General features: G+C 42.9%; 2 protein-coding genes across 7 annotated transcripts in view; one reads left to right on the plus strand and one right to left on the minus strand.

Moving 5' to 3' along the window:
- LOC110517711 (cytochrome P450 4B1) overlaps positions 1-2,420 on the minus strand; it is a 17,790-nt gene extending 15,370 nt beyond the window's left edge. For 2 of the 4 annotated variants that reach the window (XM_090229281.1, XM_021595643.3), the window contains exons 1-5: positions 2,142-2,333; positions 1,825-1,969; positions 1,163-1,290; positions 761-891; positions 194-348 (exon numbers count right to left, since the gene is read on the minus strand). In XM_090229281.1, the coding sequence (XP_090085407.1) occupies positions 194-348; positions 761-891; positions 1,163-1,290; positions 1,825-1,969; positions 2,142-2,333 (751 nt within the window). Of the gene's footprint in view, positions 1-193; positions 349-760; positions 892-1,162; positions 1,291-1,661; positions 1,707-1,824; positions 1,970-2,141 lie in introns of all 4 variants that reach the window. The other 2 variants (XM_021595649.3, XM_021595639.3) reach the window with 2 other exon arrangements.
- On the plus strand, positions 2,027-8,093 carry LOC110517739 (mediator of RNA polymerase II transcription subunit 18). 3 transcript variants are annotated; one of them, XM_021595665.3, is made up of 4 exons: positions 2,027-4,114; positions 4,215-4,343; positions 6,021-6,123; positions 7,127-8,093. In XM_021595665.3, the coding sequence occupies exons 3-4, from the start codon at positions 6,051-6,053 to the stop codon at positions 7,678-7,680; spliced, it is 627 nt and encodes a 208-aa protein (XP_021451340.1). In that variant the 5' UTR covers positions 2,027-4,114; positions 4,215-4,343; positions 6,021-6,050; the 3' UTR covers positions 7,681-8,093. The 3 variants fall into 3 exon arrangements, with proteins under 3 accessions (XP_021451340.1, XP_021451331.1, XP_021451337.1); XM_021595656.3 differs by lacking the exons at positions 2,027-4,114; positions 4,215-4,343 and adding an exon at positions 5,418-5,754; XM_021595662.3 differs by lacking the exons at positions 2,027-4,114; positions 4,215-4,343 and adding an exon at positions 5,423-5,800.
- The last annotated feature ends 5,543 nt before the right edge of the window (positions 8,094-13,636 follow it).

Below are 13,636 nucleotides of genomic sequence, written 5' to 3' on the forward strand. Positions count from 1 at the left end.
GCTGTACATGAATACAAGATGTATAATCTTTGGAAAATGCATACAGGCATACTCCACAAGGTGAATGCATACATGCTGCTTTTTCAGGGTATATTTGCTTTGTCAAATTCATACATCTAAATGTTTTCAGGGCTGAGACCTGCTGGCACAGGGGATTAAGATAATCATTTCAACCTTCATTCACAGAACGCACCTGTATGACTGTGTGCAACATTGCATGCTTTCCTGTATTTGTACCCATGTGGGCTAAGTTGGAAGATCCACTCGCTGTGGTAGGGAAAGATCCGGAAGCGGACATTCACCAGATCACTGAGCTCGTACACAGCCTTGATGTACGTGTTGGTTCCACTGAAACAAGAGAAAAACAACAGAAAAGTATAAGTTACTTCCACTCAATCATTGCTGATAGGCAGGGCCATGCGTTTTTCCTGATCATGTGATCTGGCCCGAAAACCTCTGGGCCCGTATTCACAACAAGTCTCTGAGTAGGAGTGCTGATCTAGGATCAGGTCCCCTCTGTCTTTATATTCGTATTAATTATGATTTAAAAAGGGAAATCTGATCCTATATCGGCAGTCGTACTCTGAAACTTTAGCGAATACGGGCCCTGGGCCCTAGTTAAAGGACAAGAAAGAAAAGCGTTAGTATTGGGTTGGGGCTTACAATTTATAGAACATTTACGCTGACAAGACAAGATATTCAACATGGGCAGATGTAAATGGCAGATGACGCAGTGGTTAAAAACATTTCACTGACTGACCTTCTTTGCACTGTCTGGCAGTTAGTGTTGGAGCTGAAGGCACACTTCATAATGCTGTCCAGTGTCATGAGGCTCACATGCTCAAATAACTCAAATGACTCGTCGGATTTTGAGTGAGTCTCCCATTTGTCCTGGAACAGAAAGAGGACAGACATAGTCAACTTGCACAAGATGGACAGTGACATATAGCACATCACTCCCTTATTAAATTACCCCTTTAGCTTGTTCATGCAGAATTTCCCTCCAAATACAGTTGTCAAACTATACAGCATTCTAATACAGTTGGCAGAATATGTGACTTTAACTCTTATGCAATTAGTTTTTTTGTATCCAGAAATTCCCCCCAAATAGGCTATGGTTGTCAACCTATACAGTAATTAGGGTAGAGATAGCAAAACGCACCAGCATAGTTTTGGCAGAATCAGCCATCAGTTTGACATAGGGCTTTAAAACATCGTAATGGAAGCCAGGGGTCAACAGTCTTCTGTGGCGGAACCATTTCTGACCTTCAGACACCAGTAAACCATCCCCTAGAGAGAGAGAGAGAGAGAGAGAGAGAGAGAGAGAGAGGAGAGAGAGAGGAGAGAGAGAGGAGAGAGAGAGCGCGAGAGAGAGAGAGAGAGAGAGAGAGAGAGAGAGAGAGAGAGCATATCCTGAGAAACACATATGTTGTACGTTCATGCAAAATAATAGAACTAAAGAATATACATTTTAACCATAGCTGTATAATTGCCTAAGTGGCATGGGTCAGAATGTTATTGAAAACCAGAACTGCACCCAAAGGGATGAACATTAGAAAATGCCTATTCTTAAAATATCTGCAGTTAAATACATAGAATCTAACTTTGTTGGTTCAATATTTGTAGCATATGGGACTTTGGCAAAGACAATGCAACCTTACCTATCCATGGAATTAGAAATCTATATAAAAAGTCATCTTTGGGCTCTATTAAGAAAGAGAGTGAAACAGGGTATTCTATCACATGTGGTGAGATTCCATAGATAGACATTACATAGATGCAACTAGTTTAAATAATGTGTCTTGTCGTTCCAAAGAGACCAACCTGTTGATGCCAGGATGGTTTTGACATAATCTGGGTGGTGAATATTGAGGAAGGACACAAATGGACCAAACCACATTTGAAATGCAAGGGGGTACGACTCTCCCCATTTGACAACCTTATACATATCGGTCCCATCTTCTTTAAACTGCAAGACAACAGAGAAAACATGCACTTATAAAATAAAGCAACAAATGCACGAGCATGACACACCGAAACCTGCCTCTGAAGCTGACGGTACAATGTTCCACACGGGGGAAACAATTTTGCAGTGCCTCAATGTGCACGTTAAAGAAATTCTCATTTGAACCTAACGTTACCTCTCGGACATGACCGAAAAGCCAGTGTTTTGGTGGTCCTGGGAATGTCTCGAGCGCCCGAATCCATTCATTCCGTTTGACAATAAGTTTAGAGATTTTAAGAATTACATAGACCAAGCTAAATATTGCAACCAAGTGATGAATGCGATAGGAATCCAGCGTCACTTTTTTCAACGTTTCAAATAACTCCATTGCAATGGACGTCTACCTGCCGAGGCTACCATTGACAACTTTACAACACAAGGTGACGGTCTGGTGAGTGACACAACTGCGAGAAGCAGAAGAGAGTAGGGTGGGTGGTTTGAGGTCATTTACGGGCGGAGTCCCGCCTTCTGGAGATAACACAGCACTGTCTACCAATTCTTTACCTTGATGTATCTAATTCTTGTTTATTTTTAAATACATGATATCTTCAAATATTCAGCTCTGCATATATCAGAATCATGTTTTTTTCCCCTGACAGTTATTATGACTGATTATAGCGCTATATTATCAGGAGAACACACAACCCCGGGGAACCCCAAGAAGAGGACACTGCTGGACAAAATACAACCAAATGTTGGACATTGGCCATCAACCTCTACTATAATATAACTATAGATGATATACTGTAGTCAGGTAGCACATGTTGACTTCCTGTTAACCCTTTGATTGGCTATCCCTCTCTGAAAAACAACATAAAGGCCAAGATCTAGGGCGAACATTCAGTTTCTAATAGCAATTGCAATGCAATGGAACCAACATTTCCAATGAAGGCTGACAAGCCTAGTGACTAATGACATGTTCTCACATGGTGATAACGCCTTGCAAGAAGCTGCATGCAAACCCGCTGATGGAAAATGGAGATACAGACAAAATTAGTCAAGGGCACCATTTTGTGTCACTGACACCTACACCACAGCCTATGCCATTGGTTCTGAGGAAACATCTGTGAGGGAGGTGTTCGTAAATGTTTATGTAAAGCATTATTTTTTATTTCTGTTTCATACTGAGTCAACTGTTAGATTTGTAACTTCAGCTTAATTTCCTATAGCTTTAAATTACAAACATTAAGTGGCAGTTTTGGCTTAGGCCCGTAGCCTACACATTTTAGAGCAGATTACCTGTGTTTAAAAAAAATTACAATGCTAAAGTAATCTGCCTCATCAGTGTTTGTAATCATGATCGCTACCTCTGCCATAATTATTGTATTTATGGTTTGGGCCTCATTTCCAACATCAGGTAAGTGTCTGAAATTTACAAAAACATTAATATTGCTCAATACTAGAATTCTCACATATGTATTGGACTTTATTGAAAATTCACAAGGCTATATATACAGTGTTTAACCTTATTGTACACTGTTATACAGCCAAACAATTAGTATACAGATGTACCACAGAAACTTAAAAATAGATGTTTTTCAAATACTCACTGATTTAATTCAATTTCAATATTCAAATGTCTCTTTGGACATGCAAATAAGTTTATTCAAATAGGACATGTATTGAGTGATTTGTTTAGACTATTTATGAAGCTGTATTAACATGTTGTTATTGTTTTCTATAGGCATACGAGACATGTACAACTATTTCAATCATCAATCCACACTTTATAAACAGTTCTTTCACGTAATGCTATTGTGCTTTCTTATTGTTTTTATCAATCTGATGTAGGTTCTTCAAGTCCTCTTCGCACACCGCTTGGTAGAAAATTGTTGATACCCTGCATAAGTAATGAAAGTCATCCAGAATCTTTTAGCTGGTTTTACAGTACAAACAATGCATGTCAGCGCCGCACCCAGCTTTTTCATGAGGATAAAAGTGGCCGACATCGCCTTTCCAAAGATTTATGGCATAGAAAGAGTGTTTCAAGGAATCGTTCACTGGTAATCAGCCCTTTTACAGAGAAGGATCAAGGAATATACTCATGTGAATTGTATAAAAATGACAAGATGACATATGGATTGTCCACTTCAGTTGTTCTTGAAAAAGGTTAGTCAGCCTATTATAATTGGAGATAATTTGCAAGCAGATTGATAGTCTACACTAAATTTGTTTACAGCTCACCCTAACCATCTATCTCTTTATTTAGAATCTCACATGCCAGTAATAACCACTGTGCCAGGCAGTGGCTTTATGCATGAAGTAACAAAGAATGTGATTACCAGCACATATTACGCACTTGACTCCGCTCTGAACAACACCACCAACAAAAGCATAGGTGAGAACCAAAAGTTTTGAGTAGTTCTTAAACTCCAATCTCATTGACCTTCCACAAATTCTATAACTTCAACAGGATTGACAGATACTTCACTACCAGCATTTTCTGTAGTAACACTACACAGCACTGTTGCCTCTTTTACAGACAATGGGCCTACTCCTTCAGGTAACCGAGAAACTCAGTGGCTGGCATCAACAGTAGCTGGAATCTCTGCAGCTGTGTGCCTTTTCCTTGTTGTACTGGCACTGTTTATATTATGCCATTTCAAATGGAGAATACTTACAGGCAGGAGAAATATTCCATATTGTTATCTTTGAAGAATTTTTTGGAGATGGTATGCAGTTTGAGGCCCTATCTGTTTTAATGGGATTACTTTTAAAAAAAAAATGTGTCTGTTTGTTCAAATGTTTAAGCTTCTGCAAATCAACTTCTCTTTGGTGGCCAGTGGACCAACTTTGTAAGTTATCTTATATAGCCGACATTACTATTATTATTCTTGTTAAAACAATGATGATGATAATTAGTTGCACAGCAGTATGGTATTATGCGCATACATCTATGCATCTCCTTTCAACAGGAGAAATAACCTACACTTGTTTATTCATCCTTGGTTATCAGGAGACTCCAACTGAGAGATGACATCATAAATGACAATGAGTGTGTGCACAGTCATATCAGGGTCTAGGAACTAAGAATGATACTACTTTGATGAGAGGAGTAATAAATAGCCTAAATCAAGTTTTTTTTCCATTGTGCTCAGGCACACAAAATTCAAAAAAAGGCCTACTATTGTTATTGGGAATTATTTGCAGGCTTTTGAATGGTTGGTTTTATATAATCACATTATTGCATGACCTTTTGTTTGTACTTCAAATTTGAATTGCACTGTGTCAAGCACTTCTGTACTTTTAACCTTTAAACCACTGTAAAAAGAAAAAGAAAAAAAGAAAACGAAGAAAGTCTGCTCTATATCTCAAAAAGCATAAAGCCTGTGTATTTAGATATCTATACAAGTCATTTGTGACATAATTTTTAACAAGTTGCTGAAATGTGACATTTTGAACTCGAGCCACCGAGTTGCTTTCAGAACACTCTACAACATTACCGTTCTTGAATGCCCCATGCTCCAACCCGCTGCGAAATGCGCGGATCTGGGTGACAAGCTAGATACTAACTAGCTATTCCTCTCTATCACACGGGCTCAATCAACTCTGTTCTGTCACTGCTGATAGTGGCATCTGTGTAGCGGTTGCTTTTGAACGTTTGTTTGGAGTATCCTAGCTAGCTAGTTTCAATTGAACCGTATTTAGCTATGAGCTAACGTTAGCTAGGTTGCAAGTTAGCTTGAGTTGGTACAGTGCAGTTTGGGAAGGAAGAAGCAGATACGCGACAGTTTAAGGACAAATATAAGGCAAGTTTAGTGCATTTCGCGTTATTTCTCAGTAACTATCTTATCGGTGAGTTGTAATACTTTCTGGCTGTAGTTTATTTGGCTGGCTAGCTAACTGGCTAGCTAACTTTGTTTGAATAAAATTAGCTACTGTCTGTCTAAACTAGCCTGCTAACTTAGCCAGTCAGGAAAGTTGGATAGGTTAGAGATGCATTCACGAAAAATATATGTTTATAGTCACTGGTAGCCTGTAACACGATGTGTTTTCATTTTTCCCATTGATCTAGTTAACGTTACCTGTCTGACACTGACGTGTGATGGAGGCCCCACCAGTCTCAGTGCTGCCCATTACGGGGGGCACAATCAACATGATGGAGTACCTGCTGCAAGGTGAGTCTGCCTAGGTCGAAATTCTAGCGTCACCATTAGGGCAGGCATACCTATTTGGTATTCTGTATTTGGGTGTCTGAAGTGTGGTTGGTTCTTGAAAAAACATTCGGATCATATTGAATGTAAATATTGTAATGAAACGGGCAGGGAGCAGGTCTCGAACCCTCAACCTTCTAACCCGAAGTCCAGCGCGCCATCGATTGTGCCCCAAAAGCATGCTCATGCGGCAGAGTCGATATCCGCGCTTATAAACCCAGGGTCGTTACACTACTCCCTCCTTTCAAAGAGCGCGTCCTCACGCTAGCTTGCGACTCTACGTCTTATAGGAACGCACTCACTGGCCAAGCACACGCACTGTCGTGCATGCAAGGTCCGATCGCACTTCTGACACCAATGTAATGACACAGGCTGCAGGGAGCAGGTCTCGAACCTTCTAGTCCGAAGTCCAGCGAGCTATCGACTGTGTCGCAAAAGCATGCTTGAGTGGCAGAATAGATATCCGTGCTTATAAACCCTCCTTTCAAAGAGCGCGTCCTCACGCTAGCTTGCAACTCTACGTCTTATAGGAACGCACTCACTGGCCAAGCACACGCGCTGTCATGCATGCAAGGTCCGATCCCGTTTCTGACACCAATGTAATGACACAGGCAGGGAGCAGGTCTCGATCCTTCAACCTTCTAGTCCGAAGTCCAGCAAACTATCGACTGTCTCGTAAAAGCATGCTCGAGTGGGAGAGTAGATATCCACGCTTATAAACCCAGGGTCGTTACAATATGTTAAGGTGAAGACCCCATACCAGCTCCTGTGCTTTGGCTTGGTCAACTCGGGATCAGTTGCAATTCACTAATTGAAAAGTACAGTCTGTTTCCATTGACGCCTTTTATGTTTTTGAATTGGCATTTCAATTCACTCTAAAAAGTCAAAATGACAAGTTACCCTGCTTTCAAGTTACGCTTGTAAATGTAAATATTGCTGACACTGTTCTGTCATGTCGCCACTCAAGGCAGCGTCTTGGACCAGGCCCTCGAAAGCCTATTGCACCGCCTCCGGGGCCTTTGTGACAACATGGAACCCGAGACGTTCGCCGACCATGAGCTGGTCTACCTCCTGAAGGGCCAGCAGGGCAACCCGTTCCTGCTACGTGCCCGCCGCTCCCTCTCCCACCCAACAGTTCCCTGGCACCTGCGCTACCTGGGCCAGCCGGAGGTGGGTGACAAGTCCCGCCACGCGCTGGTTCGCAACTGTGTGGATGTGGCCACCTCGCACAGCCTGCCCGACTTCCTCAACGAAATGGGCTTCCGCATGGACCACGAGTTCGTAGCCAAGGGACACATTTTCCGTAGAGGCGTGCTCAAAGTGGTGGTGAGTAAACTGTCACGCATCCTGGTCCCTGGGAATACAGAGAACACTGAGCCGCTGTCACTCTCCTACCTGGTGGAGCTCAGTGTGTTGGCCCCCGCAGGCCAGGATACCATGTCGGAGGACATGCGCAGCTTCGCTGAGCAGCTCAAGCCCCTGGTTCACCTGGAGAAGATTGACCCCAAGAGACACATGTAAGAAGGGGTGTGTTAAGATGAGCCTCTGTTGGCAGTCATGGACAAAGTGGAGTTTTTATTAAAATGTATTTTTTGGGACTTAATTTTGTATGATTCCTATAAGAAAGTGCTTTCCCACAGTCCTTTGTCTCTGTGAAGGAACTCTATATCTCACAATCTTGATGTGTATCTCGTACATTTGGAGAAGGACCATCTGCCATTAGGATGTTAGTAGTGTTTGAAAAGGACTTCACAAGAGGATTGACACAGCCAACATGGACGATGTGACATGAGGCTTTGAATGAGTCAATAAATAACAATATCTATTCAGTGCTGAACAATGGTTTTGTGTGATGGTGATAGTGCTTTGTACTGTGTTGGGTATGTTTCCAGAAATGCACAGCTATAGTGTTTATTAAACATGATTTTTCTCAACTCAACTGTGTTCTCTTGGTTTGCAGCACTCAACAGATGCGGGTGCAGCAGTTCACAACACTGTGGAATGTTCAGACAGGCCAGTTTGTTCTAATCTACATTCACAACATATTCTGACATGTAGAATAATAAATCATTACATTTTAAGTCATTGGGGCTCCCCTAGTGGCGCACCGGTCTAAGGCACTGCATCTCAGTGCTAAATGTCACTACAGACAGACACCCTGGTTCGCTTCCAGTCTGTATCACAACCGGCCGTGATTGGTAGTGCCGTAGGGCGGCACACAATTGGCCCAGCGTTGTCCGGGTTTGGCCGGTGTAAGCCGTCATTGTAAATAAGAATTTGTAACTGACTTGTGTAGTTTAAAAAAATAGCCACTTACAGGAGCAATTGGGTATGCCTTGCCTAAGGACACATCGACAGATTTTCAACTGGCTCGGGGCATCAAACCAGTGACCTTTCGGTTACTGGCCCAACGCCCATACCTGCCACCGCATCATTCCAGCTCTCATACCTGCCGCCCCATCATTCCAGCTCTATTAATAACAGTTATGTCTGCAACACTCCCCAAAGTTTGTCTTCTACATGTGACCCTGTTGACAGGTGCCATTTCCATCGTTTACCACTAGGGAGCTCTCCTACTCTATATGTAAAAACCCGGCCTTTCTGGTTAGAGCCAGTTATATCTGCACCTCCGATCATCTACACAGGAGCCGTGGTTGCCATGGTAATAATTAGCCACGAGTTCTGCACATCTCATCCCACAACTCTAATTAGCTTTTTCAATTGCTTAATTATACATATACCTGTGAAAGCTTTCCCTTTCTTCTTCTCACAAAAGCATTGATTTCCCTTCCCCTCTCATTTCTCTTAACCCATTAGTACCTCAATGGCAACCTAAGCGGAGGGAGGCTCTTGTATGTACAAGACTTGAGGCCTCCGGTTGTATAATCTACAGTTATTTCAAAATGGTCTTGTCTCCATTGTATCATCTCCATTCATGGCTAGAGATCAGTTTTCCGCTGATGCCCTCCTATATACAGTGCATTCGGAAAGTATTCAGACCCCTTCACTATTTCCACATTTTGTTACGTTACAGCCTTATTCTAAAACTGATTACATTATTTTTTTCCTCAGTGTACACACTACCTCAGCATGACAAAGCGAAAACAGGTTTTTAGAAATGTTTGTACATTTATTAAAACACTTTGTTTCCAGACCCTTTGCTATGAGACTTGAAAGTGAGCTCAGGTCCATCTTTGAGATGATTCTACAATTTGATTTGAGCACCTGTGGTAAATTCAATTGATTGGACATGATTTGGAATGGCACACACCTGTCTATATAAGGTCCCACAGTTGACGATACATGTTAGAGCAAAAACCAAGCCATGAGGACAAAGGAATTGTTCGTAGAGCTCCGAGACCGGATTGTGTTGAGGCACAGATCTGGGGAAGGGGTACAAAAACATTTATTCAGTATTGAAGGTCCCCAAGAACACAGTTGCCTCCTCCATTATTAAATGGAATAAGTTTAGAACCACCAAGACTCTTCCTAGAGCTGGCTGTCCGGCCAAACTGAGCAATCGGGGAGAAGGGCCTTGGTCAGATGGTGACCAAGAACCTAATGGTCACTCTGACAGAGCTCCAGAGTTCCTCAACCATCTCTGCAGCTCCACCATTCAGACCTTTATGGTAGAGTGGCCAGGCGGAAACCACTCCTCAGTAAAAGGCACATGACAGCCCGCTTGGAATTTTCCAAAAGGCATCTAAAGGACTCTCAGACCATGAGAAACAAGATTCTCTGGTCTGATGAAACCAAGATTGAACTCTTTGGCCTGATTGCTAAGCGTCACGTCTGGAGGAAACTTGGCTTCACTGAAGAAATGGTGCATGGTGGTAGCAGAATCATCCTGTGGGGATGTTTTTCAGCGGCAGGTACTGGGAGACTAGTCAGGATTGAGGGAAAGATGTACAGAGAGATCCTTGTTGAAAACCTGCTCCAGAGCACTCAGGACCTCAATCTGGGGCAAAGGTTCACCTTCCAACAGGACAACGACCCTAAACACAGCCAACACAACGCAGGAGTGGCTTCAGGATAAGTCTCCGTAATGTCCTTGAGTGGCCCAGCCAGAGTCCGGACTTGAACCCGATTGAACATCTCTAGAGAGACCTGCAAATAGCTGTGCAGCGACACTCCTCATCCAACCTGACAGAGCTTGAAAAGCAGAGAAGAATGGGAAAAACTCCCCAAATACAGGTGTGCCAAGCTTGTAGCGTCATACCCAAAAATGCACGAGGCTGTAATCGCTGCCAAAGGTGCTTAAACAAAGTACAGAATAAAGGGTCTGAATACTACAGTACCAGTCAAAAGTTTGTACACTCCGTGTCACCAGCAAAGCACCATCACACCACCTCCATGTTTCACGGTGGGAACCACACATGCGGAGATCATCCGTTCACTGCAGTTGGAACCAAAAATCTCAAATTTGGACTCATCAGACCAAAGGAAAGATTTCCACTCGTCTAATGTCCATTGCTCATGTTTCTTGGGCCAAGCAAGTCTCTTCTTCTTGTTGGTGTCCTTTAGTAATGGTTTCTTTGCAGCAATTAGACCATGAAGGACTGATTCATGCAGTCTCCTCTGAACAGTTGATGTGTCTGTTACTTGAACTCTGTGAAGCATTTATTTGGGCTGCAATTTCTGAAGCTGGTTACTCTAATAAACTTATCCTCTGCAGCAGAGGTAACTCTGGGTCTTCCATTCCTGTGGCGGTCCTCATGAGAGACAGTTTCGTCATAGCACTTGAGGTTTTTTGCGACTGCACTTGAAGAAGTTGTTGACATTTTTCTCATTGACTGACCTTCATGTCTTAAGGTAATGATGGACTGTCGTTTCTCTTTACTTATTTGAGCTATTCTTGCCATAATATGGACTTGGTCTTTTACCAAATAGGGCTATCTTCTGTATACCACCCCTACCTTGTCACAACACGACTGATTGGCTCAAATGCATTAAGAAGGAAAGATATTCCACAAATGAACTTTTAACAAGCCAAACCTGTTAAATGCATTCCAGGTGACGACCTAATGAAGTTGGTTGAGAGATTGTGCAAACTTGTCATCAAGGCAACGGGTGGCTACTTTGAAGAATATAAAATATATTTTGATATTTTGAACACATTTTTGGTTGCTATATAATTCCATAAGTATTATTTCGTAGTGTTGAGGTCTTGATTTTGTTTTTTACTTACCCATAGTCAGACGAACTCATGGTTGCCATTTTTTATCTCTGCGGGCAGTTTGCATATCATTAGCTTAGCGCATTTGCTGGAAGTCTCCCGGTACAGTAGCCAGTTGTGGGGAAATAGACATTCTAACTACTCAGAAGCTGGGTGGTTGGTCATGTATAATCTTACAAAGCTAAACATACTGTCGTCATCGATATTTTATAAATGTGTTACTTCTACTGATTGTAAGAAATAAGATTCTATCCACTTCCTTATTCATTCTCCGTTGTCGTATAGAGATTGCAAAGTTGTATCTATCCCATTATGGTGTGTGAGCACACGGGCAGTGCCATTGAGACCGATAATGCAAAAGTAGGTAAGTAGAATAATGACCTAAATTGTGAAATCTCGCAGGGCCCATGTCCCTGCTTCAACTGAGCAGGCAGTTCAATGTCAAGTGACCCTGTGTGTGAAGTGGTGACTGAAAGGAGGGTTTGGGAAGCAGGTGGCTGTCTACTCCTTGACTTATTGGCATGTCAGGGTTGGTGAGCAGTTTGACGTTTTATTGTCATGAATCAGAACTGCGATTTCGGCTAGATGGGCCAGCTGCAAAGTCTAAATTGTCTGGTAAAAATGAATGAAAACAAAAATTGCCTTTTCGGCCGTAATTTAAGGTTAGGGTTAGGCATTAGGGTTAGGGCCTGCCTTACAACATGTCTGACTCCACTTCCATTTAGTCTGTTTGTAATTATTCAAATACAGCCCTTTTCTGTGCACAGTATTCCATAGTGGCTTATTTATCAATTAAAGTACAAGATAGAGACACAGCCCTTCTTGCCACTTTGACCAACAACCAAAACCAGAGTCATGGCCCTAAGGAGTCTGGTGTTTCTTGTTGCCTATAAAGTGAATTATATATTAAAGAAGCAGATGCCTCTTGCCCAGGGCTGTTTATGTCCAGCCCATCATACACATTCTGCTGGCTTTTTTCCACTTAAACTTGTGTTTAGTAGCCTGATCTCTGGTCATGACCCCCCCCCCCCCCCCCCCCCCCACACACACACACCCTGCCCTGGGTACCTCTCCTCCGCGCTGCCTGGAGAGCCCAGCCAGTCTAATCAGCTGCTTGGCATCGGGCCCTCTCAGCCATTGTGGATCCTGCCAAGCAATGGCTTCTTCTTGTGCTAGTGAGTGATTTAACTCACTGTTGGAGGCAGAGGCCAAGCGATGGAGCCTCAGTTTCTTAGAAAATAGAATACAGAGTTCCTCCTAAAAAACAGATTAGACAAGGAGATACATGTGGTAGCATGACCTCTTGGGTTGCACACAGTCAATAGTAATGCTCATCATGCGTAGTCAGTAGTAAAGCGTATCGCAATCTGTGGCTCAGCAGAAGGTTATGGGCATCTCATAGACTACCCTTTTTAAGAAATATGAATCGTATTAATCGAGGATTGTCAGGATAATGTTCTTGCAGATAATGTACTTATATGCCCATTGTAGAGGAGCATGGACATTAGCATGACCTTTCCACTCATCTCCCTCTGCATGACTCTAATAAATGTGAAATCAATGCGTATACCCCAATGCCATGTTCATGTATTTGACAACCAGAACACACATCTATGCCACCTTACCATCTTCTGCCACCCAAAGAAACAGCCTAGTACGGGAGAATCCTCAAGGAGAGTTTTATCATCCAGACAGTGTTTAACTTGTAAATAGGATTAAGCGGGCCAGTATCGCATTAGTTAAACCTCTCACTGTCGGAGCCCTCGAAACAGAGGAGAGAAGCTGTTACCTGCGCTCTACTTTTTTCCCCTCTCCTTTCCATTCTGCTGCATTCCGTCTTAATTATAGCCTCTTGGCTCCACTCATCTCTGTGCCTCTGAGCATTATGTTCATACCAGGTAGGGCCCGTGCCAAGATCTGTGCCACAATAAGCCTGACTCCTTGCCCAGGGCAGGAAGTATTTAAGTCAGCCTAAGTTGGGCCGGTGCCATGTAGGGGGTGAAATCCAGACTTGCCTACTCAGGAACATTCTTGATACTTGCAAATGAGCCTCTCTCCTTCCTGTGTCATTGGGAGCCCATATTCTTGGTGAGGGAGTCGAAATTTGACTGAAGAGGAGGGAGGTGTTTTCCTAGGACGGACATTGGTCTCCCCAGGGCCTCCTTGTGGCTCTTCCAACTTCCAGTCTTCCACTCATCCCAGTACCACTAGAGCGACAGGGGTACATGGCTCACTTATGTAAAGTTGTGAGGTTACTGGAGGTGGGAGGAGGAATGATGGGTGGGTCTTGGCTGTGGGGAA

This window comes from Oncorhynchus mykiss, chromosome 3 (assembly GCF_057628025.1).
Source record: "Oncorhynchus mykiss isolate SJ-2025 chromosome 3, ASM5762802v1, whole genome shotgun sequence".
Taxonomy (NCBI): Eukaryota; Metazoa; Chordata; class Actinopteri; order Salmoniformes; family Salmonidae; genus Oncorhynchus; species Oncorhynchus mykiss.

Bases quoted from the DNA above. Each gene is read 5' to 3' on its own strand.
- LOC110517739 (XM_021595665.3), top strand. From the start codon at position 6,051: ATGGAGGCCCCACCAGTCTCAGTGCTGCCCATTACGGGGGGCACAATC. The intron at 6,124-7,126 runs GTGAGTCTGCCT...TCGCCACTCAAG, and splicing joins GATGGAGTACCTGCTGCAAG to GCAGCGTCTTGGACCAGGCC.